The sequence below is a fragment of the Felis catus genome, chromosome D3 (genome assembly GCF_018350175.1).
Source record: "Felis catus isolate Fca126 chromosome D3, F.catus_Fca126_mat1.0, whole genome shotgun sequence".
NCBI classification, from domain to species: Eukaryota; Metazoa; Chordata; class Mammalia; order Carnivora; family Felidae; genus Felis; species Felis catus.
The window spans coordinates 3,033,258-3,057,726 of record NC_058379.1 but is presented as its reverse complement, the minus strand read 5'-3'; the positions used below and the strand labels follow the sequence as shown (position 1 = coordinate 3,057,726).

Genomic DNA, 24,469 nt, shown 5'->3' with positions numbered 1-24,469 from the left:
GAAACTGCTCGTTCTGAAAACAAAAGCTCTCCTCTTGTTATCGGTGGTCCCGAATATCAGAGATTCCCCCCCCCCAGGGGGCCAAAAGGCACCCACCTATGTGATCATGAGTGGAAAAACAGGGGCAGAAATCAGGCATTGGCAACTTCTCCTTTTTCATTTGTGTGCGAATTTTTCATCTAAAAGTGGAGATTTAAAGCATGAAGGCAGGTCGAAGTGCCCCAGCGAGAAAGTTCAGCAAACGGATTTTATAACAATTATACACAAGCCTGTTAAGTTTTCCTGGATCATGCAAGTGTTTGGGGTTTCTCAGCAAACTGTTTGTCGACGGCAGCCAAAAGGTGTTGCCGAATTGTACCCGCACGGTGGATTCCGCCCGTTTATACTCTCTCCTCACTGAGGTGTCTACACCCAAGTACATCTGTCCTCTGTGCTGTTCCTGTAAGTTTGCTATGCAAATACGTTAAACTCTAAAAAGATTTTTTTTTTTCTGGGAATAATCTCAGTGTTCCTTGTGCATCCACGTTTGCTGTGTTAGCTTTGAGGGATACATCTCAAGTCATGCCGGTTGTTTGAAGGATTTGGGGTCCAACACACATGCACATGCGCGCACACACACACGCACGCACACACACACACACACACAGTGCTTCCTGGCCAAAAGAAATGAAAAGAAAAAGTTTCAGGAAAGCAACACTTTTTTTTCTCTTCCGTTTGCATGATAAAGTACAGGGATATTGTCATATTCATTAAACTGGCTTGTTTTGTAATTCCTAACACCTGCTGGCAAAGCGTGGATGAGACTCGAAATTGAATCTGCCCTCGCTGCTAGCTCACGGGGAGTAACGGGCCAAGCCAGCAGGCACCATATCAGTAAAATGTGTTTATGCCCTCATTGTCTGTATCTTTGGTGACGTGCTCAGAATTTCATGTCACACCGGCAGAAACTTAATATTTGTTATTCTTCATGTTTGTTTATTTTTTGAGCAGTGGGGAGGGACAGAGAGAGAGGGAGACTCAGAATCCGAAGCAGGCTCCAGGCTCCAAGCTGTCAGCACAGAGCCCGACGCGGGGCTCAAACCCACCGAACTGTGAGATTATGACCTGAGCCGAAGTCGGACGTTTAACCGACTGAGCCATCCAGGCTCCCCAAACTATTTTAAAAGCGTATTCGTTGTTGATGACACCAGGGGAGGAAGGGCCAAGGGCAAACCGTGGTCTGCTGGTTGTGTCTGCACTTGGGTGAACCCACGCCGTGCCCCCTGCCCAGGAGGTCCCCTCACGTCTCCTGGTCCCTCAGAGAGTAAGCTCGACGGATAAGAGGTCACGTGCGCCCGCGGTGTCATGGCCTGGGCTCCGAGGGCCGGGCAGGGTGCGAACCTGTGGGCACCGGGCACCTGGCACCTGGCTCTGCACCTGTCAGTCCTGCGCGTTGAGACGTGAGGCAGCGTCGCGGGCACCGTGCGTGTGAGGCGATGTTTACAGGCCTTGCCGGTGCCATGGTGCTGTCCACAGCTGTTTCTAGGACATTCAGCCCTTTCTTCTGCTGTTCCTAACGGTCATGGCCCTGCACTGACGCCTTTGGTCCTCCCTGCAACCCTGAGGCGCTGCTCCGACGCTCACTCGACGGCCGAGGAAACTGAGGCCGGGAGAGGCGCACGAATGCAGGTGCGGCCGGGGGCTCTGAGGGGCCTGGGGGGATCTGAGCCCCGCTGGCCTGCACCCCCTCTCTTCCCATCCCTTCCCCGTCTGGGAATGCGTTTGCTGAAAACCACGCGGCCTCTCTTCCGGGACGACACAGTATGGCTATGTCAGTTCAGCACGTCCCTCAGCAGGGCTACAACAGACAAAGCCCGGGCCCTTTCCCTGGGGACAGAACGCCTCCAGACGTGGAGTGGGAGCAAACTCCAGGCTCGAGGACATGAGGTTGTGACTAATTAAAGTTTCACTTGCCGCCCCACCTTTTCTTGAGATATAATTCATAGGCCATCAAAATCACCATCTTGAAGTATGTGATGCAGTGGTTGTTAGTATCTTCACATAGTTATGCAACCATTACCCTTACCTAATTCTGGAACATTTTCCTCACCGCACTAGAAACCCCTTGCTTATTAGCGGCCACTCCCCGTTGTCTCCACCCCTCCCCCCCCATTGTCTCCACCCCCACCACCAGTCCCTGGCAGCTGCTTACCTGGTTTCTCTCCCTTTGGATTCGCCGCATTCCGGATGTTCCATGTAAATGGGGTCACATGGTATGAGGCCCCTTTGTGACCACTGATTTCACCGAATGTCTTGTTTTAAGGGTCACGCACGGTGTGACAGGCGTCCGTGATTCTCCCCTTCGTGTGACTGAGTTATATTCCATTGTGGGGGTGGACCTATTTGTGTATCCACACATCCGCCGATGGACATGCCCTTGGCTTTAAACTCGTGTTTCCACGAAGACGCCGTGTCAAAAATAAAACTTTGGGGCGTCTGGGTGGCTCAGTCCGTTAAGCGTCTGACTCTTGATTTCGGCTCAGGTCGTGATCTCCCGGCATGAGATTGAGCCCCACATCCAGCTCTGTGCTGACAGTGTGGGGCCTGCTTGGGATCCTCTCTCTCCCTCCCTCTCTCTCCCAAATAAGTAAATAAAATTAAAAACTATTTTTTAGAAATAAAATACAATGTTAATTCTGTTGGATCCTTTGTCTTAGTTCTGCTAAGGATTCCGACTCATTCTGCCCGAAAGGTTTAGGACAAGAGCCACCACTCAGTGACTCCCCCAGACCTTCACGGGACAGCTGTGTGGCCGGCAGACCGCACTGGCTGTGGATGACTTCTGCTCGACACCGTCGGTGGCTGTCCCCGGGGCTCCCCCAGGCTTTGTGTGACAGGCTGAACAGCAGACACGAGGTCATGTGTGTTTCTCTGAACTTCGTCCCCACTGCGACTCTGTCCCTCGTCGCTATTACCTAGGAGCAGAACCCGTTTGACTTGGTTTTCTCCTTCCTGAGCTGTTGAGTCCGACTCTGTTGCCGTGACACGAAATTCTCTTGAGACCGAGGCTCTTCCTAAAATGTATCCTGGTGTCTTTTCAGGTGGACCCAGTGTTTACAAGGGAAGTTGGAGCCAGAGTAAAGAGGTAAGTGTGGGATGTGACCAAGCATTTCGCAGGACAGGAAACCTGGAGGCTGGTACATCCCCGCCCCCGACTCACGGTGCCCAGGCTCTGTTCCCGGCCCTTCCGAGCCTCACCCCCTGTAATGTCCCGATGATCCCGGGAGGTCCGAGGTGCTCTCCCTCCCCCCACTCGACAGGAAGGACACCGTGCAGGTAGCGTAATAAATCCCCACGGTAGTGGCGGTGCCCAGCCTCGCTCGCTCAGGGAGACGCGGATGAAGAACACTTAGAATCGTCACTGGTCACACTGGCCAGAGCTGAAAAGACCTGAACTGTCCAGAGCGCGGTTGACCGGGGGGAAACAGAAACACAGGCTTCAACAATTGCTCACATGAGAAACAACCCGGACCAAGTGTGAGTCCAGTGACTTGGGTCCTGTCTCTGTCCCACTGTCCTCGACCTGAGGGTGGCAGGTGGAAACTGTCGCCCGTCCCCCTTCCTGCCCCCTCCCCACACGATTCGCAGGGACAGAAGCACGTCCCCACTCGTGTTTCAGGGCTGCGGGCGTGCGGCTGATCCGAGAGATGCCCCAGGGGGACCTACACGCAGCGCTCAAGAACTGCTTCGCGGTGGTGAACAGCTCAGTCTCCGAGGGCATGTCTGCGGCCATCCTGGAGGTAGGCATCAGCCCCAGTCCCGGCACAGGAGCCGGCAGAGGGCCCCTCCTTCCCGCTCTCCTGGGCGGAGGGGGCGTCCTGGTCAGTCGAGGTCCCCACTTCTCACAGCTGCAGGGAGCAAAACAGCATTCCCTGGGATTTTCGGAAGCCGGTTTAAGTCCTACGCGGGACTTAACACCATTTCCTGTCTCTCGGCCGTTTGTCCTTGCCAGCTGCAAAACGAGACAAAACTCGGTGGCCTCTCTGAGCCGCTAAATCTCTGCGATGGGAAGGCGCTGACTTGTAAGAGGCTGGGCCGGGAACTGGGATTGGGGGGGGGGTATTGTGGCACGAAGCCTTCTGTTTCTTGATTTCTTCTCCCCCTTTTCAGTACGCTCTCTAATCCCAGAATTCCCGGGATGAGGACGGGTCGGACTTTGGCCTGTGGCAGGGTGGGGGCGGAGACGTGGGGGGGGGGGGTTACAGGCGCAGGGGGAGGGGCCGGGCCGAGCGGATCCCCTCACCCAGCATCCGGCGTCCTAGGCACAGAGACTCACCTGCTCTGCGGGGGTGGGAATGGAGCCTGTCTACTTGGGGGTCCTGAAACAGGAGTGGGCACATGCTGTGTCCCCCCCGCCCCAACATGTTGTGGGGGGTGGGCGGCAGGCTGTGGCTTCTGAGAACGGGCTCCATCCGAGCCCTTGAACCTTCCGGCTTGAGCCTCTGCAGTGGCCGGGTGGCTCACCAGGGTATCTCGGCGGTTTCTTGGGGGGCCAGCATGCGTCCAGCCCAGAGGACCTCCCTTCCCCTTGCCGCCACTTCATCTCACTCTGGAGCCCTTTTCCAGAGGGGGCTGAGCGGGGGGCGGCCTGCGTTGGCCTGTGGCCCTGACAGCACGTCACGAGTTGCAGCACATACCTGGCTCTCGCGGCCCCGAGCACGCGCCTTGCACGCGGTAGGCACGCCCAGGGTCTAGGGCAGGATAAGCCCTGCTTGGAGAAGGAAACGGTGGCCATCGGGCCTCCAGGACCGTGGACCGGGTTTCTCGTTTTCTTTCTCGCTACGCGGCTTTCTCCTTCCGACGGCTACCTGGAGCGTTGCCGTCTTTTGTGGTCCGTAAGATCCATTTCTTCCCTCGGACACCAGTCGAATTTACCGAACTTCCGGGCAACAGGTACCATTCGGTGTCTCACCGAACACGGTTCGTAACTAAAGCAGGAAAAGGAATAATCCTCCCTAAACTAAGGAACGACTGATGTGGGTGCCTAATATTTTCTCGTGGGATCGTTTAAAGAAGCTAAACCCAAACAGCATCAGGAACAGGGGTAGAAGCTGAACACGGTGCCTGGATGCCAGCCCCAGGTGCCCCCAGAGAGCACAGCGCGGACCGAAACCCGCGTGTCGTCAGGCACAGCCGGGACCTCCATCCGAGCTGGATGATGAGCGTCTGTCTCCACGAGGCTTGTGCCCGGGGTCAGTGCAGGCCTTGGGGACACACCTCCCACTCCTGACCCAGCTTCAGAAGCGCACGTCTCACAGCCCCAGTCCTTGAGCTGTGTGCCGATCGGCTCCTTTGTATGTAAATACACATTTTCTTGTTCAAGTTCCCTAAGATTCAGTGCAGTCAAGTTCAGGAATGATTTCATAACCAGCACACGCAGCGTCTGACAAGGCAGCTGGGAGCGGATCCGACCGCCCCCTGTGTAGCTGTTGTGCGCCTCCTGAGAACCCCAAGTGACCGTTGGGTTGAGGGTTTTGAATGAAACTGATTTTAGGGGAGTGGTCTGGGTCCTCGTCATTAGTGGCCATTCAGAGAAGCAAAGTGGTGAATCACAGAATGAATGCCTATCACTTTTGAAGGAAGCGATCTTCCGACCTCTCAGAATTAGCTTTGTTCTGTTTTGTTTTGTTTTTCATGGAAGCAAATAAAAATCTCATTTGCTAAAACACATCTCTTCCCAAGAAACTCCAAAAATCAAGCCCTAGCTGGGTGTGTGGGCGGTAGGGTGAATATTCCTATGGCAAATTCGTGGTTTCAAGTTTGGACTCATTATGGAGTTGAAGTCCCCTGGAATCAAACTGAAGTAATATAAAAAAGTATGCTCTTACTCCAGTCTTCCTACTTAGGGCCTCCTCCCCAACCCAGAACACACACACACACACACACACACACACACACACACACACACACCACTCTGTGGGTCAAAGTTTCTGATGCCGGTGGGGGAAGGCAGGCTGTATTCTAATGGTTTTGTTTGTTTTTTTTTTTTAAGAGAGAGAGTATGAGGGGGGAGAGGGGCAGAGAGAGAGAGAGAGAGAGAGAGAGAATATCAAGCAAGCTCCACGCTTGGCACAGAGAATTTATGTCCTTGTTTGGGGCAGAAAGGGGGAGCTGGAAATAGGAAGGAGGAAACCCATAAATGAAGGTGGGGTTTTTGGAAAGTAATCACTGCTTGGCAAGAAAGGTGGCTGCATGATTGGGACAGGGTGGGGGGTGAGGCAGCGGTCAGTGGTCGGGGAGGGAGTGGTGGTCAGTGGTGAGGGTTAGTGGCTGAGCTGTGTCCCTGCAGGAGCTCGGGTGTCGGAGTCCTAGCCCCCAGAACGCAGTCTCTCCTGGAGATGGGGCCTCTACAGAGGTGGTCACACGAAGATGAGTGGTTAGGGTGGAGCCCAAGCCACCACGCCGGGTGTCCTCGTGAGAAGAGGCCGTCGGGACAGACAGGTGCACACGGAGACAGGGAGAAGATGGCATCTCAGAGGCAAGGAGGGAGGCCTGGACCAGATAGAGCCTTCCCACGGCCTCGGAAGGAACCGACCCTGAACCTTGATCTCAGACTCCCCGCCTCCGGAACTGCGACCGCACATCCCGCACGGCTTAAGCCGCCCTGCTGCCGTGCTGTGTTAGCCCTCGCACACCACTGCGGTGGGAGGGGTGCCCGACCTCGACGCTAGGCATTGTGGCGAGCTGCTCCCGTCAGGATCCAGGGGAAGAGGGACACAGCAGGACGACTAGTGGGGCACCGAGAACCAAACGCATTCCTGCTTCTGCCTGATTCTAAGCTGCTTTCCTTCCGGGAGGGATGGCGGGGCTTTTACAGAAAACAAGTGTCCCCACCAGGCTGTGTAGCTGCCTCCTACCTCGATCCCGTGTGCTCCTCGACACTGGGGAACACGCCTGTCCTGTGACCTCACCTGTTCCCGACCAAGGCAGTCTCCAGTAAGCGCTGCTTTTGTGCGGCCAGGACAAGGCATTGAAGAAAGATAAAGCCACAACATTTATCACCGGACTGAAAACGAAGAAGTTTCCGAGATAAAGAAAAACGCATTAACTTGTGTTCAGTGACATCACCAGCCGCACACACAGCATTTTATCGGATTTAGTACGGTAACAGTAAAAAGTTAGCAACAAAGTCGTCGCTTACTGTGCAAATAAATTTATTGACGAACGATATTTGGGCGTGTGTTTTACAGATTGTTATCCTGGGCTTTGGTTCTGGACTGTGGGGCCCACTCTGAATATAGTGAGAGGTATTTCGCACTGTGTCTTGTTTAAATGCTTCTTTAATACAACAATTTTATTGAGCTATAATCCACATAATGAGCGTGTACATTAGTTCACGCATTTAAAGCATCAGTTCATTCCAAGTGTGCGAATTCAGTAGCTCTTAGTCTATTCGCAAGTTGTGAGCCATTAGCAGCTTTAGAAAATTTTCATCGCCTCCCCCCCCCACCCCAACATTGCACACATCATCAGTCACTCGCCGTTTCCCCAGCATCCCCTGCCCCCACACCAAGCCCAGCCTGAGACAACCACTGGTCTGCTCTCTGGTGTCACAGATTTGCCTCTTCCGGACATTTCTTATAAAGGGATCCAACAACACGTGGGCTTTTGAGACCTGCTTCCATCACCGACATGATGTCATGTTCTAGGATGTGTGGGTGCCTCCTTCCTTTTCACTGCTAAACGCACCATGGTAGGAACACACCGCGTGTACAGATCCACGCACCGGCTGATGGACGTCTCGGTGGTTTGCACTTTTGGGCCATTATGAATGCTGCCGCTGTGGACACCTGTGTACAGAAGTATCTGCTTGACCATGTGGTTCCACTTCTCTTGGGTTTACATCCAGGAGTGGAGCTGCTGTCCCTTCGAGGAGGAGCCAGTCTGTCTTCCAAAGTGTCTGTGTCATCTCATATCCCACCATCAGGCCATGGGGAAGATCCAGGTCCTCCACACCCTCGTCAATGTGTTACTGTCTTGTTGACGACAGCCGTCCTATGCTGTGTGACGTGGTCGCACGTTGTGCACTTGACCCGTGATTCAAGGATATTGAGCACTTGACCCGTGATGCAGGATATTGAGCATCTTTTCGGGCGTTTGTTGTCCTATTTATATCTTCTTTGAAGAAATCCCTTCTCAAAACTCTTGCCCATGTTTTAAAACAATTTTTTTTAACATTTGTTCATTTTTGAGAGAGAGAGAGAGAGAGAGAGAGAGAGAGAGAGAGAGAGAGAGCATGAGTGGGGGAGGGGCAGAGGGAGAGAGGGAGGCACAGAATCAGAAGCAGGCTCCAGGCTCTGAACTGTCAGCACAGAGCCTGATGTGGGGCTTGAACTCATGAACCTCGAGATCATGAGCTGAACCTAAGTTGGACACTTAACCAACTGAGCCACTCAGGCGCCCCTCTCTTGCCCATTTTTAAATTGGGTTGTTTCGTTCATTATTGAGTTGTAAGAGTTCTTTATATATTATAGATACAAGTCCCTTGCCAGATAGATGCTTTATAAATGTTTTCTCCCATTCTATGGATTGTCTTTTCATTTTCTTAATGGTTTCCTTTGAAGTTCAAAAACTTAAAATTTTTATCAAGTCCAATGTATCAATGTTTGTTGTTATTACTGTTGCTTGAGTTTTTGGTGTCATATCTAAGATTGCTTGCCTAATCCAAGGTCTCAAAGATTTACTCTTGTATTTTCTCCTAGGAGTTTTATGAGTTTAGCTCTTCCATCGGGTTGATGATTCATTTTGAGTTAATTTTCATGTATGGTCTAATAAAAGGGTCCAAGTTTATTCTTTTGCTTGTGTATACTATAATTTTTATTCCAAACTTTAATATAATTTGATTTACTTTCTTTCCAGCTCCCTAGTTCCTAAGGGCACCTGTTATTTATTTGGGATTTAGGGGTTTGGAATGCAGTCTTGAGCTCTGGGACATGTAGTTTTGCTGTGTGAATCTTACTGATTCAGGTAGAGAAACCATCAGCAACCTTAATCTTACTTGTAATGATAACTATGCCCAGAAATGAGTCTAAGCTCTTCAGTACCATCACTGAAACCTCCCATCACCCTTAACGAAGGAGATTTTATCATCCCAATTTTACATCAGAGGAAATAGGCGAACAGGTGAGAGAGTGTGACATTGGCTCAAGATCAGACAATTAGTACAGTTGACCCTTGAGCAACATGTTGGGGGGCGGCGCTGACCCCCACACATCACAAATCCACGTATACCTATTGACTGCCCCTGAACTTAACTACTGACAGCCTACTGTTGACCGGAAGCCTTACCAATAACATAAACAGCCAATGAACACACATTTCGTATGCTGCATTCTTACCGTAACATTAGCCAGAGGAAAGAAAATGTAATTAAGAATCACAAGGAAGAGAAAATATGTTTACAGTCCTGTAGCATATTTATAAAAAAAAAATCCACATGTAAGTGGGCCCACATGTAAGTGGGACCCTGTTGTTGAAGGTCAGCTATACGTAAAAGGACCAGGATTCAGACTCGGTCAGAACAGCTTCAGACCTTTTACTTTAAGAAAATTATTATTATTTTTTTTTTATCTTTAAAAGTTTAAGCCTCAAGTTTAAAATCCTGTTACGCAAGGTCTTTCTTACCCCCCTCCACTCCATATTTACAGTCCCTTCTCCCACAGCCACACTCTGGTTTCCAAAAATGTGATCAGAGAACATACTTTTTATGATTTCAGTCATTTTGAATGTATGGAGTCTTACTCCTTTTGACTTAACATATGGTATGTTCCGGAGGGAAGAAACCATGTGCGCTTGGGAAGAATGCGTCTTCTGTAGTCATTGGAGGCTTGTGCTGAGAATGTCAGGTTAATTTGGTTAGTCCTGTTCAGGTCGTCTGTCTCCTTGATGGTTGTCTGTCTGGTTACTCTATCGGTTATTGAGAGTGGGGTATTGAGATGTCCCATTATTATTATTAAATTGCCTATTTCTCCTTTCAATTCTGTCAGTTTTTGCTTCACATGTTGTGGGGCCTTGTCTTTAGGTGTGTACACATCTATAATTTTTATGTTGTCCTGATGTATCGATCCTTTTGTCGTTATGAAATGTCCCCCTTTGTCTCCAGTAACAGGTCTTGCCCTAAAGTCCATTTCATCTGGTGTTAATACAGCCAGGGCAGTTCTTACGGTTACTGTTTTCTGGGTATATTTTCTCATTCCTTTTACTTTCACACTTTTATGTCTTTGAATCCAAAGCGTATCTCTTGTAGGCAGTGAATAAATATAGTTGAGTCTTGCTGTTTTTCACGGAGCCTCACAATTTCTTCCTTTTTAGTGCAGTGTTTAGTCCATTCACATTTAATGTAGTGACTGAAATGGTTGGTTTCCATCATTTTTTTATGTGCTTCTGGATTCTGTTTGCTACTCTTTTCTTTAGGAATTTTATGGAGAGATTTATATGTGAGATTGGCCTGTGGCTTTCTTTCCTGTGCCATCTGTCTCACGCTTCGGTATTATTGTTGAGCTTGTTTCACAACAACTATTTGGAACGTTCCTTTCCTCTCCGTGATCTGGAACAGTTCCTGGAGCCCTAGGATTATGCAGCTTGATGATTTTGTCCAATTCCCTTGTGACACCGTCTGAGATGATCCTTTTGTTGTAGACGGTTTCCTTGATGACTTCTCTGTTTCTTTTATAGAAATTGATCTGTTTTAGCTTTTCTACTTCTACCATGTTTAATTCAGTAAGATGCATTTTTCTTGGAAACTACCCATTTCAGTTAGATTTTCAAACTTGTTTGCAAAGATTTCTATAAATATCCTCCTAGAACTTTAAACTTCTTTGTTTCAGTGGTTACTTCCCCCCTCGGTCTGTCTTATTTGCTTTCTCCTTTCTTCTGGTGATCAGGGTACTGGTGACTTCTTTGTTTCATTGGCTTTTTCCCCCCAATGAATCTCCACATCAGTTGCTTTGTTTTTGTTTTCTACTTCATTAATTACACTTCTATTATTGCCTTTCTCCTACTTCCTTTGTTGTTGTTGTTGTTGTTGTCTTCTTTTCAGGCCTTTTGAGTCCAGCAAGTCTCCTCTACTGTGTAATACCGCCTCGTTACCTCCCCTCAATCAGCTGCTCCCGTCACCTAAGCCTCCCGCATCCTGCCATTTGCAGGTTGATAACAAATGTTTATCAAATGAGTGGACAACTCTCAGCGGTGTGCAGCCTTACGTGTAGGGTGGGTGCTCGATGAGCGCTGGCTGGGTTGATATGTGAATGAGTCTACACAACAGGAGGGGTGATCATAAGATCATTTTTGCGTGAAACAGGGATATGAACTCTGTCATCCCTCAGGATCGGCGGGTCCTGTGACTCTGATCACCGGTTTTACACATCTACCCTTGTCTCTTTAGTGCTACATCTACCTCTGTAGATATCTCCTCTCAATCTCTGTATCTGCCACAGATTCCTCACAAATACTCCGGTGCTCAACCCAAGTCGGGGGATGAACGTACCGCTCGAGTATGCGAGTGCTGTGGGGGCTGCCTGGGACAGAGGAACACGCTACGGGGCTCGCCATGCACCCTGACGTGTGGCTCACCTTCTTTCTGAACTCTGCCCTGACACGAGGCAGTGGGTGAAACAAGACAATCTCAAAGGTCTCATCCGTGTGGAGGATTCGGCAGTTAGTTGACAAATGTCTAGAAACGAAATCACAGTGTGTTGCGTGAGTTTAACAAGCTAGCAACCTGCACTGTGTGACAAGCAGAGAGACAAGCCATATGACTCATAGCTTCAGTCACCATAATTATGTTACGACCTCGTAACTGATGTAGTTGATGTGCCACTCAGCTTATGCCACAAACCACATAATGGTGTTTGCGCAAAACGACATCTGAATTTTTCATGCACTGTGGAGAGGAGAGTTTAGTCCCTTCTTCCCAAATGATGCAGCCAAGACCCAGGGAGACGTCCAGGACCTCGACAGTATACTTGCTCCCTTGGCGGTTCTTGGATTGAACAATAGGAACTTCCACAAATGCCTCATTGTGGGGTGGGTGGTATGGGGCAGGAGCCCGGTGAGTTTTCCTCCAGCCCTCCAGGCAACTGGGCTGTACTCCAACGGGGACACCCACTGTGTTCGCCTGGAACAAAGATAATAAGACCGGGATCTTAATTCCAGACCAAGGCCTCTTGATCCCCAGCCCGTGCCGTCATCCGGGATGCCAGACCATGCCTGCAATGTGTCAGAACCCAAGGGGCCCAACCAGGAATCCATAAGCACTTGAGACCTAGCGTTGGGACGTGACCATTTCAGGTTACTTTCCCCTGGTGCCATCGAGGTTCCTCGTTCCCAAGTGTGATGACCATTGAAGATCCTGGTCTTGGCCCTACAAAAGGAAAATGGAAAATCTGACTTGGAGACCTTCTGTGTGCTTGAAACGCCAACAAGAGAGACTGACAAAGACGGACCCATCACTGTGTTGGGGACGCAGCCGGGCGGCTGGGGAGGAGCAGTTCAGCAGGGGCTCTCGTCCATAAGTCAACCTCTACCGCTTTTCCCGATGGTGGAAGCAAAGTAGCCCCAGAGGAGTGCCGATAGGAAGGGTGTCTCCAGCTCCTGCATTCTCTAGGGCCTGGATCCTGAGCTCAAAGTAGACCTGGAAGGGGTAGGTGATGAAGAGCCAGAAAATAAGGCGAGCCCACAAAAACAACAGCGGGTGGTTAAGATGGCCACGGTGAACAACGCAACTGAGAATTCACTCTGCGGATGCTCCTGGGGCATTGGCCCCACAATATTTATTGAGCGTTTACTATGTGTGATGCCGGGCTCTGGTGTTCTGTGGGTGTTGCTGGCGTCCCTGCCTTACGAAGGCTCTGGTGTCACAGACCTTCCCAGTGCGGTGCACGAAGCGGCTGTGGTTGGGTAGACTTACGTTTCTGAGAATGGAGTATCACCGCTTCGTGAGCAAACTTTGATTCCACAGAAGTAGACGCCGCAGGCAGAGGCAGCGTGCCCACGACGTGCTTTTGCGGAATGAGAGCCAGATTATCGGTCTGCTGTTGGCGCAAGCCAGTCCTGCCCGTGGGCACCAGGCCGCAAAGGGCGTCCCTCTTACCCGCCGGACGGCACCCCCCGCACGAAAGTCCCAGGTGACAGTAGCCAGCGGATACTCACTGTCGGAGGCCGGGATGGACCCGGAAGAACTGGCCTCTCCCGATACCCTTGCAGGCCGAGCTCCCCAAAACCGCAGGAAGAGAACCAGAGAGGTGCGTCCTTGCCGGGTGGGCGAGGCCAAGTCTTCCCGCTGTGCTCGCGGGCACCGCCCGAGGTCTCCGTGCCAGCTCCTGCTGGGCTGCAGATGCCATGTGCGGGCCCCATTCCCCGGGGGGTGGAGAAGCTGCTTGGTGAATAATCAGGATGACGAATCACGCCCCTTCCTTCTCTTGTGCGCGAGCCGAGGAGACGTGCGCAGTCCTCCCGTTCTCACTGCTTGTGCTGCGGGCAGATTACCCGCCGGGGGAGTGATGAGGGTAATTAAAGATGGGTACCGCAGGCTGGCGCTGCCCAGGGATCGATCCAGGGAGCGTTTGGAGAGAGCGCGTTTCTCTGTGACGCTGTGGCAACCGTGTCAGACAGAGCCTCACGGTATGTAGCTTTCTAGAACTAAAATTCAGCACGTACCTTGACAATGGCGTGCTTCGATTGGCTCATCGCTCTGGCAAGCGGTGTTTCTACGAGCTGCCAGAGGTCCGGTGGCCATAGAAGTTATTCCCCCCACAAACTGGCTCAGGCCACCGGAGAAGCTCCCGATCGCGACTGCCCACCTGTCTCCTCTCTCTCTTACGTCCTCAGGCGATGGATCTGGAAGTTCCCGTGCTGGCCAGGAACATCCCCGGGAACGCGGCAGTGGTGAAGCATGAAGTCACAGGGCTGTTGTTCTCAGACCCTCAGGTAAGGGAGGTGGGGTCCCCGGGATCGGCTCATCAGAATGATTTCGTTCTGCGGTTCCCATCTTTTCTCCAGCGCCCAGCGCCCCCCTCCCGCCTGCCCCCCCTCGGCGGGAGCCCTGTGTGCAGCGCGTGTCCCCGCCCAGAACAGTCTGATTCTGCCTCCAACAGGTGGCGTGGCCTCGAGCAAGTCAGGTCACCTGTGAGACGCTTGGCTGTCTCGCTTCCAAAGCGGGCACGGCCTTCTATTTCTAGAACACCTGCTGGTTTCTAGAAGGTCGCCGTATATCCGATCACCTGTAATGCCTCACAACAATGTACAGGATAAGCCGGGGACTTGCGTCTATGCACGCGCACACATGTGTATTTTGGAAGTAAAACAGGACGGCGCCTCTGAGAGCGGGCACGGCTGGGGCACGCGTATGTGTGCGCCTGGACGTCCGGGAAGCGTGTGAAGGGGTTTCCCGTTTGCAAGCTGCTGAGGTTTCCAGAGTACTCGTGTCTGCCTGCACCCGAAGCCCCAGGGACCGCGTGCGAGGCGTGTGGCCGGGTCTCCAAGCCCTGTTTTGTCCTCTGGACACGTGCAACTCATTGCACCTCCTGCCGCGTGGAGGTGTGAGGGGGGACACGCAGGGCTGAGCGTGTTCACGCCCGCGGCAGAGCCCTGGACCTGTCATCACGGAAGGAGAGGCACTACCACTGACAGCGCCTTGTGTCAGGCGGTCGTAAAGGAAGAGTCTCAGGCCCGAGTTCTGTTCTTCAAGTCTTTAAAAATCAGGTTCGACTTCCCCGCGTCTTTATTAAAGCACATGTTCTATTCAGAAATGTACGGATGTGTGCTTAAAAAATTACAGTCGATCCACCTGTTTGAGAATGCGGTTCTTCAGACTTCCCTGCGGCGGGTGTTTAATCCGAGGCGGCCCTCCCTTTCCCCGGCTGTGACGATGGGTCACCTCTCGTCACGGCTGACCGGCGCGTTGGCTCGCCCGGGGGGCAGGTGCACCAGCCAAGGGGGCCGGGGGCTCACCCTCGGCACCAGGGCCTTCCCTCTCGGCAGCAACGCAAGCCACAGCCGTACGAGCCTGTGAAGCCTTTAGAGTGGGCACTTGCTGATTCTCCAAGCAACGGTTTCTGGATCTGTCAAAATCAGCAGCAGCCAAGCTTTTCGGCCCGATGGCATCGTCTGCACCCTGACAGCTGCTTTCATTCCATCTCCCCAAAGGCCACGCCTACTTATTTTATAGCTCCATTTCAGAGCGCTGTAACTTTGCCAGCGAGAGTCCCTCCGGTGGGGGATGCCTTCTAACATCAGCAAGTAACCGCCCCCCCCCCCGCCCCCGCCATAGGTCAGGTCACTTCTGCCGGTGACTGGCGTTCCGACTCTCAGACACGGAGCCGCGGCACTCACAGAGTTAAGTCAAGGACTTACTTTGATTCCAACACCTCTACGTTGGTTTTCACAAAGGATGTTTTTAAAAAATGATTTGGATTGCACATGGTGGGGGGGGGTGGTGGCTGTGTTTTTTAACAGACTTTAAAAACCGCGCTAGACGCGGCTGTCACGCACGGCGTTGTTTGTCTTCTTTGCGGTTGGGACCAGACTCGCCCAAGCCCAGAGTGGGAGCTTCCTTCCAAAGCAACATGCGTTTTAAATAAGCCAGCACCTCTGGTTATAGTCACGTCAACCGAGGGGCTCCAGTGGGACCGGCCGCTGCCTGGCTAGTTCAGCGCTAGCCCTCGGTCCCCGGGGACGGGACGCAGAAACCTGACGAGGCCCCTGGCTCATGGGCTCCATTCCCCGCTGGCCCACCCTTCCACCCTTCGAAGCAGAAGACACGCTTCGCATAGGTTTTGCCTGACGGGCATCAGTGGTTCTCGGGGGGCATCCGTATCCTCTGGCTCATTTTGTGAACCTTTTATTAAAACTAACACAACAGCAGGGGCGGAGACGTGACCTTTCCCCCGAGAGCGTAGCCCATACTTGGCGACGGTCCCCATCAGGGCCCTCACTCACTCCCTGACCCCTTCCCTGTGCACCCGTGGCCCCGTCTTCACGCTCCGTGACAGCCAGCCTGCCCGTGGCCGGGGGGGGGCCAACCGCGTGCTGAGCCCTGAGGGTTCACGTCTTCCTGCCATCGGGTTCGGAGCCAAGCCAGCTCTGTGTGCAGGCCTTCTCCCGGAGCTCCTGGTGGTGCCCGTGTCTGGCCCCAGAAGGTAAACGATCAGGGCGGCGGCAGGGGCCACGGTCATACCTGGTCAGCCCGGACAGCAGAAGTGAGGTCGGGGGAGGAGGCGCGTGACGTATGCGCGTGGCCGGGAGCAGGGAGAGGGAAGAGAACAGAATCGGGTGTGAATGGGGCTCTCTCGGGGCCAGGTGGCTGGTGCCCTCATGTCTGGGCACGCGGTGGAGACCACACCCCCTGGGGGGAGTGAGTGCCAGCCATCCCGGGCCCCCGGCTGGACTCACGGTCGTTGTCGTGTTTGAAGAGAGGCTGGAAATCCCAGATGGTACTTGGCTTTTACCCATTTTTAAATCTCGATATTTCGGTTTTTAAAGTCATTAAACACAGCACGGGCCTGTCCCGGCATGCAGGGGAAGACTGGCCGTGCAGGCCGCCGGCTTGATGTCTGCTCCGGACGAGGGCGGCCCCGTCTCTGCAGGAAGGAGAGATGGACATTCCCAGCGAGGTCGTGTCCCAGGTGGCCCATTCCTAGGCCTGAGGCTGCGTCTTGCCCTCCGGGCCGCAGGGTCTCATGAGCCAGAAAGAGGGGTTTGGGCGGGAAGGACAAGAGTCGGGGGTTCTCCCCGTGTCCGTGCGACAAGGCGCGTGAACCGGTTCACGCACGAGGCGTGTGAGGCAGAGGACTTTTACTGAGCCTCCTGTGTAGCAGGCGCTGAGCTCAGTCCTGGGGACAAATGCTGGGAGAGAAAGGGTCCAGGCCCCCTGGGGCTCACGGTCTAGGCAGGTGGTGCCAGGATAGGGCAGTGTGTCCCTTTCACCGCCCTCAGCACGAGGGGCACCACCCCTGATGGGAGGCTGGCCCCGTGCTTCCCAGGGATGGACTCCTGTCACGCTCACAGGTCCTGCCTGCGCTGGACAAGGCCGGTCTGGAAAGAGGGAGGTTCCCTGCAGGGAAGGGCACTGGGGGTCGGCAGGGCCCCGCGCGCGGAAGCTGGGGTGCGTGAGGGCGTGCGTCGCGGGAGAGCTGGAGGCGGTGCAGTGCGCCGCAGGGAACAGCACGAACGAACGAGAACTCACGAGTAGGGTGCCTGGGACTCAGGAACGTGGGGGCACAGATCTGGTGGGGTCCCCGCGGTCTCCGTGTCCTGGTGCTAGGCTGTGATTGTTTACATGGTACGTTTTTTATAGGAAAGTTGACAGCATAAAAATTAAGAAGTGGCCATAATTGGCCATTTGGAGTTAGCCTCCTCTTTCTCCAGGACACATGCGCACATGGCCCACCCCTTCCCGCGTGGACGGGCCACTCTGTCGCATCTTGGTTTGGTGACACGTCGTGAGCTGCTGTTGTGTCCACGGCCACGGGACGGAGTCTCGCTCCCGTGGATGTAGAGACAGGGCGCCTTTTCTCCCCGGGGCGCCGCACAGCAGAGGTCGGGTGTGTGTCCAGCAGAGCAGGTGGGGGGCGGGGCACGCTGGCCCGATGCCTGGGTTCCTTGCCAAGTACTTGCTCCTGCTTTGTTGGGGCCGTTCCCGGAGCTGGTGGTCCCGGAAAGCGTGGCCTTCAGCTACCGCCCCCGGGAGGCACGGCTGGTGGCTGAGGTCCGAGGGAAGGAGAGCGTGACCGCCACGAGTGAGGCTGTGTGCGGACATCCGTGTGGACGAGGGCAGTGGCTGTCACCCTCCCCTATGGGTTTGTGGGCCGAGGCGGCCACGCACGGACTCAGCAGGACAGCGCTGGTCAGGAGGCTTTGCAGGGGCCGGAGGCGGCCTCGGCCGGGCTCTGCCCTGACCCCCGGGCCTGCCTCCCACAGCCCACCGCAGCCAGCCTCGTCTCTCGTGTCCCCGAAGTGCGGCCGGGCTACCTTCATGGCCGCTCTCCTTACGCATTTCTTGAGGGTTTTGCTCTTTCCGGCTCGCTCTGTGAGGCTCCTGACCCTGCTGCGGTCACCGTGCATCCCCCAGAACCGTCCCCCAGCCACCTCTCCTCCCAACGCCTTCTCTCCCATTCTGGTTCTTTGCTTCCCGAGACCGGAGGCTGAAGGGTCTGAGTGTAATTCCGGCTTCGGCCGCTTTGCCTCTTACTGTGTGACCCTGAGCACAGTTCCTGGACCTCTCTGTGCTCCTGCCTCTGTCTGTGCGAGGAGCCGTGAGAACAGCGCAGGGTCCCCGTCCCTTTCTGCAATTCCGAAATCCAGAGAAGCGCTTGGAAAACAATCTAATTTTCCGTGAGCTTCGTGCCAAAACCGACTTGGCAGCGAAGTCGTATCTGAGCCGACGCGAAGTTATTTGTGGCTTTGTTTATCCTGCTTAGGGTGACCGTTTGGACGTTCTGATTCGGAAATTGTGGTTTGTCGCGTACGGGGCGCCGTCTGAAGCCACCGCAGGGCGCGCGGAAAGGGAAAAGGGCACAAACGCCATCGTTAAATCCCCCAAATCCCGGATTCTGATCATGAGCCGCTGCCCGGCAGAGAGCACGTGACAGGTGCCGGCTGCCGTTTGCTGCTGATCTGCGGCCGGTCCCAGCCCCGCTGGAGGCTCTGGGCCAGACTCCAGCCGTCCTCGCGGAGACGAGAGTGGGAGCAGGCTTGCACCTCCCCGAGGCTCTCTCCTCGACTTGCTCGGGAGCCGGAGAGAAGGAGGAGGGGATTAGCTTTTGCACCACGTGGATCACATGGGCTGCCCTTTCCCCGCCTGTCCCACGCAGCCCGGGGGGTCAGAACACGCGCCCAGGCCTCCGGCACGCTGTCCCTCGTCCCGGGGCATGGGCGGCTTCGGGGGCCTCGTCTGTGGGGTGACCGGTTGGGCACGAGCCAGGTGCCGTCCTACAAAGTGGCCTGAGCGAGGGGGTTGTTTAATAGCCCGAAGCTCGGCTTTTATATGGTCGGGTCTAGCTTCTCTTGGAGGAATAAGGATAAATGGCTCAGAGAAGGTGGTTGGAGGGTAGAACTCCTGAGACCCATCTAGTTAAGCACCAATGCGGCATTCCGGCTGCAAGGGCGTTGCTTTCCAGGGAGGCTTCCCCCCTGCCCTGTGGCGTTAGGGGGACGTTGTTGTGACAAGGGTCCCAACAGGGCTTTAAATGTCAGTTCTGTGAAACTGTCCCTGCTCGCCATGCCCTGGACCTCGGCGGGTGCCACCAGGAGAGAAGGCGGGTCAGACGGACTCCGTGGCGAGTTTCCCACCAGCCCCGGAAGACTCCTCGGGGAGGAAGGGGATCAGAAAATGGCAAACTGCTCGCTGAATCATTGGGAAAACGAAACCATGCTCTTTCGCGTTGAGTTTTGTGTTTAACTTTAGAAACGTGTGACCTGAGCCCTGGTTTGCACACCTGTGGCCCTGGGGTGGCTCGGGGCCACACCTGCGTCTCACTTACTTTGCCACGTGCTTCACGTCTTGCATTACTTGTTGGTATTTATCACGAAGAGCTTTTATGTAAACATCCGGAATCCGGGCCTCTCTTGAGGAGCATGGAGAATGTGACCTCCAGTCCAGGCCTGTATTTTCTGTGGCTCGGGTGGGCGCTCGAGTTTCCAGCGCTGGCCTAGAACCCTGTCTGGATCTGGATCTGTGTTTGGGCTCTCTACGGTGGGATGTGGGATGTGGGATGTGGGATGCCCATACCTGGCTTCTGTTTCTTTTTTCTTTTTTCTTTTCTCTTCTCTTTTCTTTTCTTTTTTCTCTTCTCTTCTCTTCTCTTCTCTTTTCTCTTCTTTTCTTTTCTTTTCTTTTCTTTTCTTTTCTTAAAGCTCATTTATTTTTGAGAGAGAGAGTGGGGAGAGGGGTAGTGCAGAGAGAGAGGGAGAGAGAAAATCCCAATCAGCAAAGAGAGAATCCGCCGACAATGCAGAGCCCGATGCGGGGCTTGACCTCACGAGCCGCGAGATCATGACCTAAGCTGAAACCAAGAGCCGGGCGCTTAACCGACTGAGCCCCCCAGGCCCCCACATTTCTGTTTCCTCTTAACTGTCTCAGCGGATGTCCCTCTCACACCTTTTAACTTACCATTCTGAATGACCGTCAAGAGTAGACCGTTACTCTGCATGAAGCCCCTGATGAACGTCCCCGCCCCCAGTATTTGCCCCATGGGGGGAGAGTCAGCTAGCTGATCAGTGTTCTGGCAAGTTCTACGGCCAACAGCTCTGCAGAATCCAGGGCGCTCTGGCCGGCCCGCCGATGCCTTGGGACCCGTGCTGGTTTCTGAGGAGCTCTGCTGAAACTCTCACCGCCTCGCTGCCCGGCGTGTTTGGCGAGGCACGCCTCCGCCCCGGTCCTGGCGGGCATCTCTGTCCACGTGCTGTCGTCCTCAGGCAGGCCAGCTCGGGTTTCTCCAAGCGGCGACCTCAGGGCCCGAATGCGAGCAGGAGATGCCCGGGGGGCTTTGCGTGGAGGTCAGACACATCACCCGTGACACATCCCGCCGGTCAAGCAGGGATTCAAGAGCTGGGGACCCACCCCCACCTGGTGTGCGGGAGGAGTGGCTGAGTCGTACTACAGAGCAGGGTGTACGTGGGGACGGGGGTTGTGGCCACGCCCTCGTGTGCAGTCGGCCCCGGCAGGTGCCCCGCCACCTGTCCACCGGCGTTCTTCAGGGTCCATGGGTGTGCCCTCCGCGTGTGGCCTTGGCGGTCATGCAGAAGCTGGTTTAGTCCACAGGAAAATAGTCCCAGAGCCCCTGGGAGGGAGTCTGACCACCCACCAGTCAGGTTCCCCTTTTCTTTTCCCTGATATTTCTCTCCCTTTACCTCCGGCCACTCACCCAGGGTTTTGTTATGTGATGGCCACGGTGTTTCTGATTCCCCACCTGAGTCTCTCATGCTAATTTATTTAAGTCTGCGTTCCGTCTGGTCTTCTGTGCTGAGAGGAGACAGTGCACTTTGTCACATTCCATCCGTCCAAGCTCCATCATTCAGGATTTTGCTGCCAAACGGCCACACATTCTGTAGAAATCATAAAGTCCGTGCGTTAGATAAATCCAAGATATGACCAGAGTCGTAAAATAATATGCCAAAGCCATAAGCCTCTCGAATAATTTTTATAAGAATGTTGTTCTACTATAAGGTGAGAATAAATATGTTACGTTTTTATTATAAAAGAACACCCATTTACTAAAAACTATGTACATAACACATAAAAATATAATTCCACTCTATCATAAATATCGCTGTTTATATTGCTAGCTATAAAGAGCATTCAACGTTTAATTAACAATAATTTTGAGAGTATGTGGACATTCCTTTCAAACAGCAAAGCACCGTATGTTAATCCGAGTCCTGGCTGTCTTCTTGGCGTTTACACAGGCTTCCCCGAGTCCTGGGGACAGTGATGGCCAAGCGTGTGCCGGGCTGTGCCCGGGGCCCTCTGTACTGACTCGTTCAATCCCATAAGCATGTCATGAAGCAGATGCTGTCATTGTCCCTCAGTTACAGATGAGGAAACACAGGCACAGAGAGGTTAGGAAGCGTCCCCATCTGGAGGTGGGGTGTGAGGGTACACGCAGGCCTCCTGGCTCACGAACTTGGCTCTTGGCTGAAACGCAGTATTAACACGTATGCGTGTGACCCTCCTCTCTCTGAATACTGTTGAACAACCGAAAAATAATCATTCTAATTCTTTCCAGTTTCGAAGGGCTTTGATATTCGAAACCCGTCAGCAGGACCGCACTTGCGTTAGTGACGATTGTCTGAGGGTGCCAATAGATAACGTCAATAGATAGTACAGTTAGTTAACGGAGGAAAAGGCCAGAAAACCGAGGACATTCGGTCTCCTCTCCCTCCTTCACCCGGGGAGGCTGGGGCAGGGTTGGGCTGACCCATCTGGTGCCACTGACCCCGAAGAGAGGGTAAGTGTGAGACTCAGAGAGTTAACTGGCTTGGCCAAAAGCACACAGCTCACTTAGGTCCTGCAGAAGGATTTGAGCCCAGCTCTGACTCTGCAGCCTGGCACTCTCCCCCCACGGCACAGCATCTGAAGACAGGCTCTGTGCCCGGGAGAGAGGAAAGAAGGCCCGGCACAGTGGGAAACCGATGGGGCAGGGGTAGCATCGGGCAGCGTGTGGGGCTCAGATCCTGGAGCAGGACCCAGGTCACCTCTCAGCCGACACTCATGAGCGAGGGACCAGAGAGTGGACCTAAGAGTCATTGCGGAGGCAGGAAACAGCAGCTGTCGGCAATCCAGGGAGGAGAGGGGGGAGGCATGGTTGGTGGCTCCGTGAGCTTTCCCCGGACGGTCACCCAGCACGTGTGTGTGTTTGCTTACACCTGTCTCTCTCCCACCCGTCTCTCGGCAGGAGTTTGTGCAGCTGGCAAAGAGACTGGTCAGCGACCCCGCACTAGAGAGAGAAATCGTGGCCAACGGAAGGGAGTACGTGAGAGCGCGTCACTCGTGGCAGGCGGAGAGATGCACCTACCAGAACCTCATCAGGACCCTCGAGGGAAGCATCCAGGACTAAGGGCGCTCGCCTGGTGCCCTCACGAGCCCGCCTGTGGCCGCCGCCAGATGCGCAGCCCCGGGCAGATACCCAGAGACAGAGCTCTGGGCCACCGGGTCCACCCCGGGACAAGTCACACCGGTTTTATCGGAATCCTAGATAAACAACATCAGTTATAAGGCAGAACCTCATCCGGATGTCTCTGCTTCCAGATAACATCCCGGATGTGTTTACAGATCGGTCCTGATGGAGACGAGGCAGCTCCTGGGCTCACGGGGGTGGGGGGTGGGGGATGGGGGAGACCACGTTAGCTGCCGTGGGACCCCAGGTACCACAGGGCCTCATTTGCAAACCACCCAGTGCAGACGCTTCCCTGTGGGTCTTCTGATGACTTAGGACCCGTCGTTGTTCAAAAAGCAAAAGCAAAATCGCACGTCCGCACAGAGGGGCCCTGGCAGGTATGTGCACGGGGCCCCCGGCTCGGGGAGGTTTGCTCCTTGGGACACCAGACATAAGGCTGTGGGTGAGTCTCCCGGCAGCACAGCTCGCTCAGCAGTTCCATAGCTGAGAGGCAGGGCATGCGCCCTGGGAAAGCGGGCAGTCCACACTGCAGGCTCCTCCTGGGAAAGTGGGCAGTCCACACTGCAGGCTCCTCCTGGGAAAGCGGGCAGTCCACACTGCAGGCTCCTCCTGGGAAAGCAGGAGCAAGGGGACGGGGTACACGGGTGCTCACAGCCTGGAAGACACTCCAGTAACCCCCAGATGGAGCCTGGGTCGTTGCGGTCAGCGTCAGGGACCCAGGGGTGGGGGCCCAGCGGGTCACAAGCTTCCAGCCCGTGGCAGGACCGGCCATCTGGTGATGTTACCCCACACCCCACCTTGGAGACCCAGTGTGGCGAGTTTAGCCAAGTGGAGCCGTCACTGCTGTGATGTCCCTGCCGCAGCAGCACGGCGTCCCCAGAACCGGTGCCTACTCGCCTTTGGAGGCCACACCGGCCCCTGGTGGGTCTTGAGTCACCGCGTTCCCGAGGACGTGCCGTGGCAGCAAAGGGAGTGGAGAGTTCCCCCGCGTGGTGAGAGGTAGAAAGCAGTGGGGACTTGAGAAGGTAGAGCAGCCTCGGGAGCCCACGGCACGTGGTGCTTCGTTGGTCGCTCTAGACGCCGGCAGACCTGGGGGCAAGCAGTCACCTCGACTGGGCCTCCATCCAGGACGCAAGGACACGTTCAGGGTCTGGACGCTCCCTGTCCACCTTGCTCAGAGCCGAGCCAGGAAGGCAGCTGCTCCTCACAGCTGGGGTTTGCACTCGTGACCCTGCCGGGGCCGAGGTTCCTTGGGGGCACAGCAAGGAGGGGACTCGAGGGAGAAGCCGAGCCCGAGGCGGCTCCCCCTGAATCTGGAACTGGCAGTGCCCCTTAGAGAGAGCCGCGTGATGGCTCAGGGGCCACCCAGCGGTGCTGCTGGTTACAAAACTCTAGTTGTTCGGAAGCTTGAACCCATTCCCTGTTGGAATGCTGCAGTAGATGCTTGATCACGCCGTACCTGAACGCCATAGGTTTGCGTCCCTAGATAAACATGCTCCCAAGCCGGACGCACTTTGGGGATGGGCGTGTTTCTGAACGAATAAAGTGCGCCACCATCAGCCCAGGGAGACGGCTGCCGTGTGTTCACGTTGTGTGTGGCGCTCTGCGAGAAAGCGCCGCCCGCCCCCACCCCCGCCGCCTCCAGCCCCCACCCAAGAGGTGCCAACGCTCCAGAACCTCATCAAGAGGGGTTTCAAACACCATCGCTGTTTTAATGCCGAAGCGCAGACGAAAAACGGTGCTTTTCCACAAACACGGCAGATGATTCTAGTTTCATACTCAGTTAACTTTACGCTTAAACGTTTTGTGTATCGTTT

At 54.4% G+C, this 24,469-nt stretch overlaps 1 protein-coding gene across 9 annotated transcripts in view; it reads left to right on the top strand.

Annotated features, from left to right (window-relative positions):
- GLT1D1 (glycosyltransferase 1 domain containing 1) overlaps positions 1 to 24,220 on the top strand; it is a 94,210-nt gene extending 69,990 nt beyond the window's left edge. For 6 of the 9 annotated variants that reach the window (XM_045041653.1, XM_006938365.4, XM_045041654.1 and 3 more), the window contains 4 exons: positions 3,081 to 3,124; positions 3,659 to 3,779; positions 13,867 to 13,965; positions 22,431 to 24,220. In XM_045041653.1, the coding sequence (XP_044897588.1) occupies positions 3,081 to 3,124; positions 3,659 to 3,779; positions 13,867 to 13,965; positions 22,431 to 22,592 (426 nt within the window). In that variant the 3' untranslated portion in view covers positions 22,593 to 24,220. Of the gene's footprint in view, positions 1 to 3,080; positions 3,125 to 3,658; positions 3,780 to 6,328; positions 7,210 to 13,866; positions 13,966 to 14,132; positions 14,836 to 22,430 lie in introns of those variants that run through there. The other 3 variants (XM_045041657.1, XM_045041658.1, XM_045041659.1) reach the window with 3 other exon arrangements.
- Positions 24,221 to 24,469: the final 249 nt, after the last annotated feature.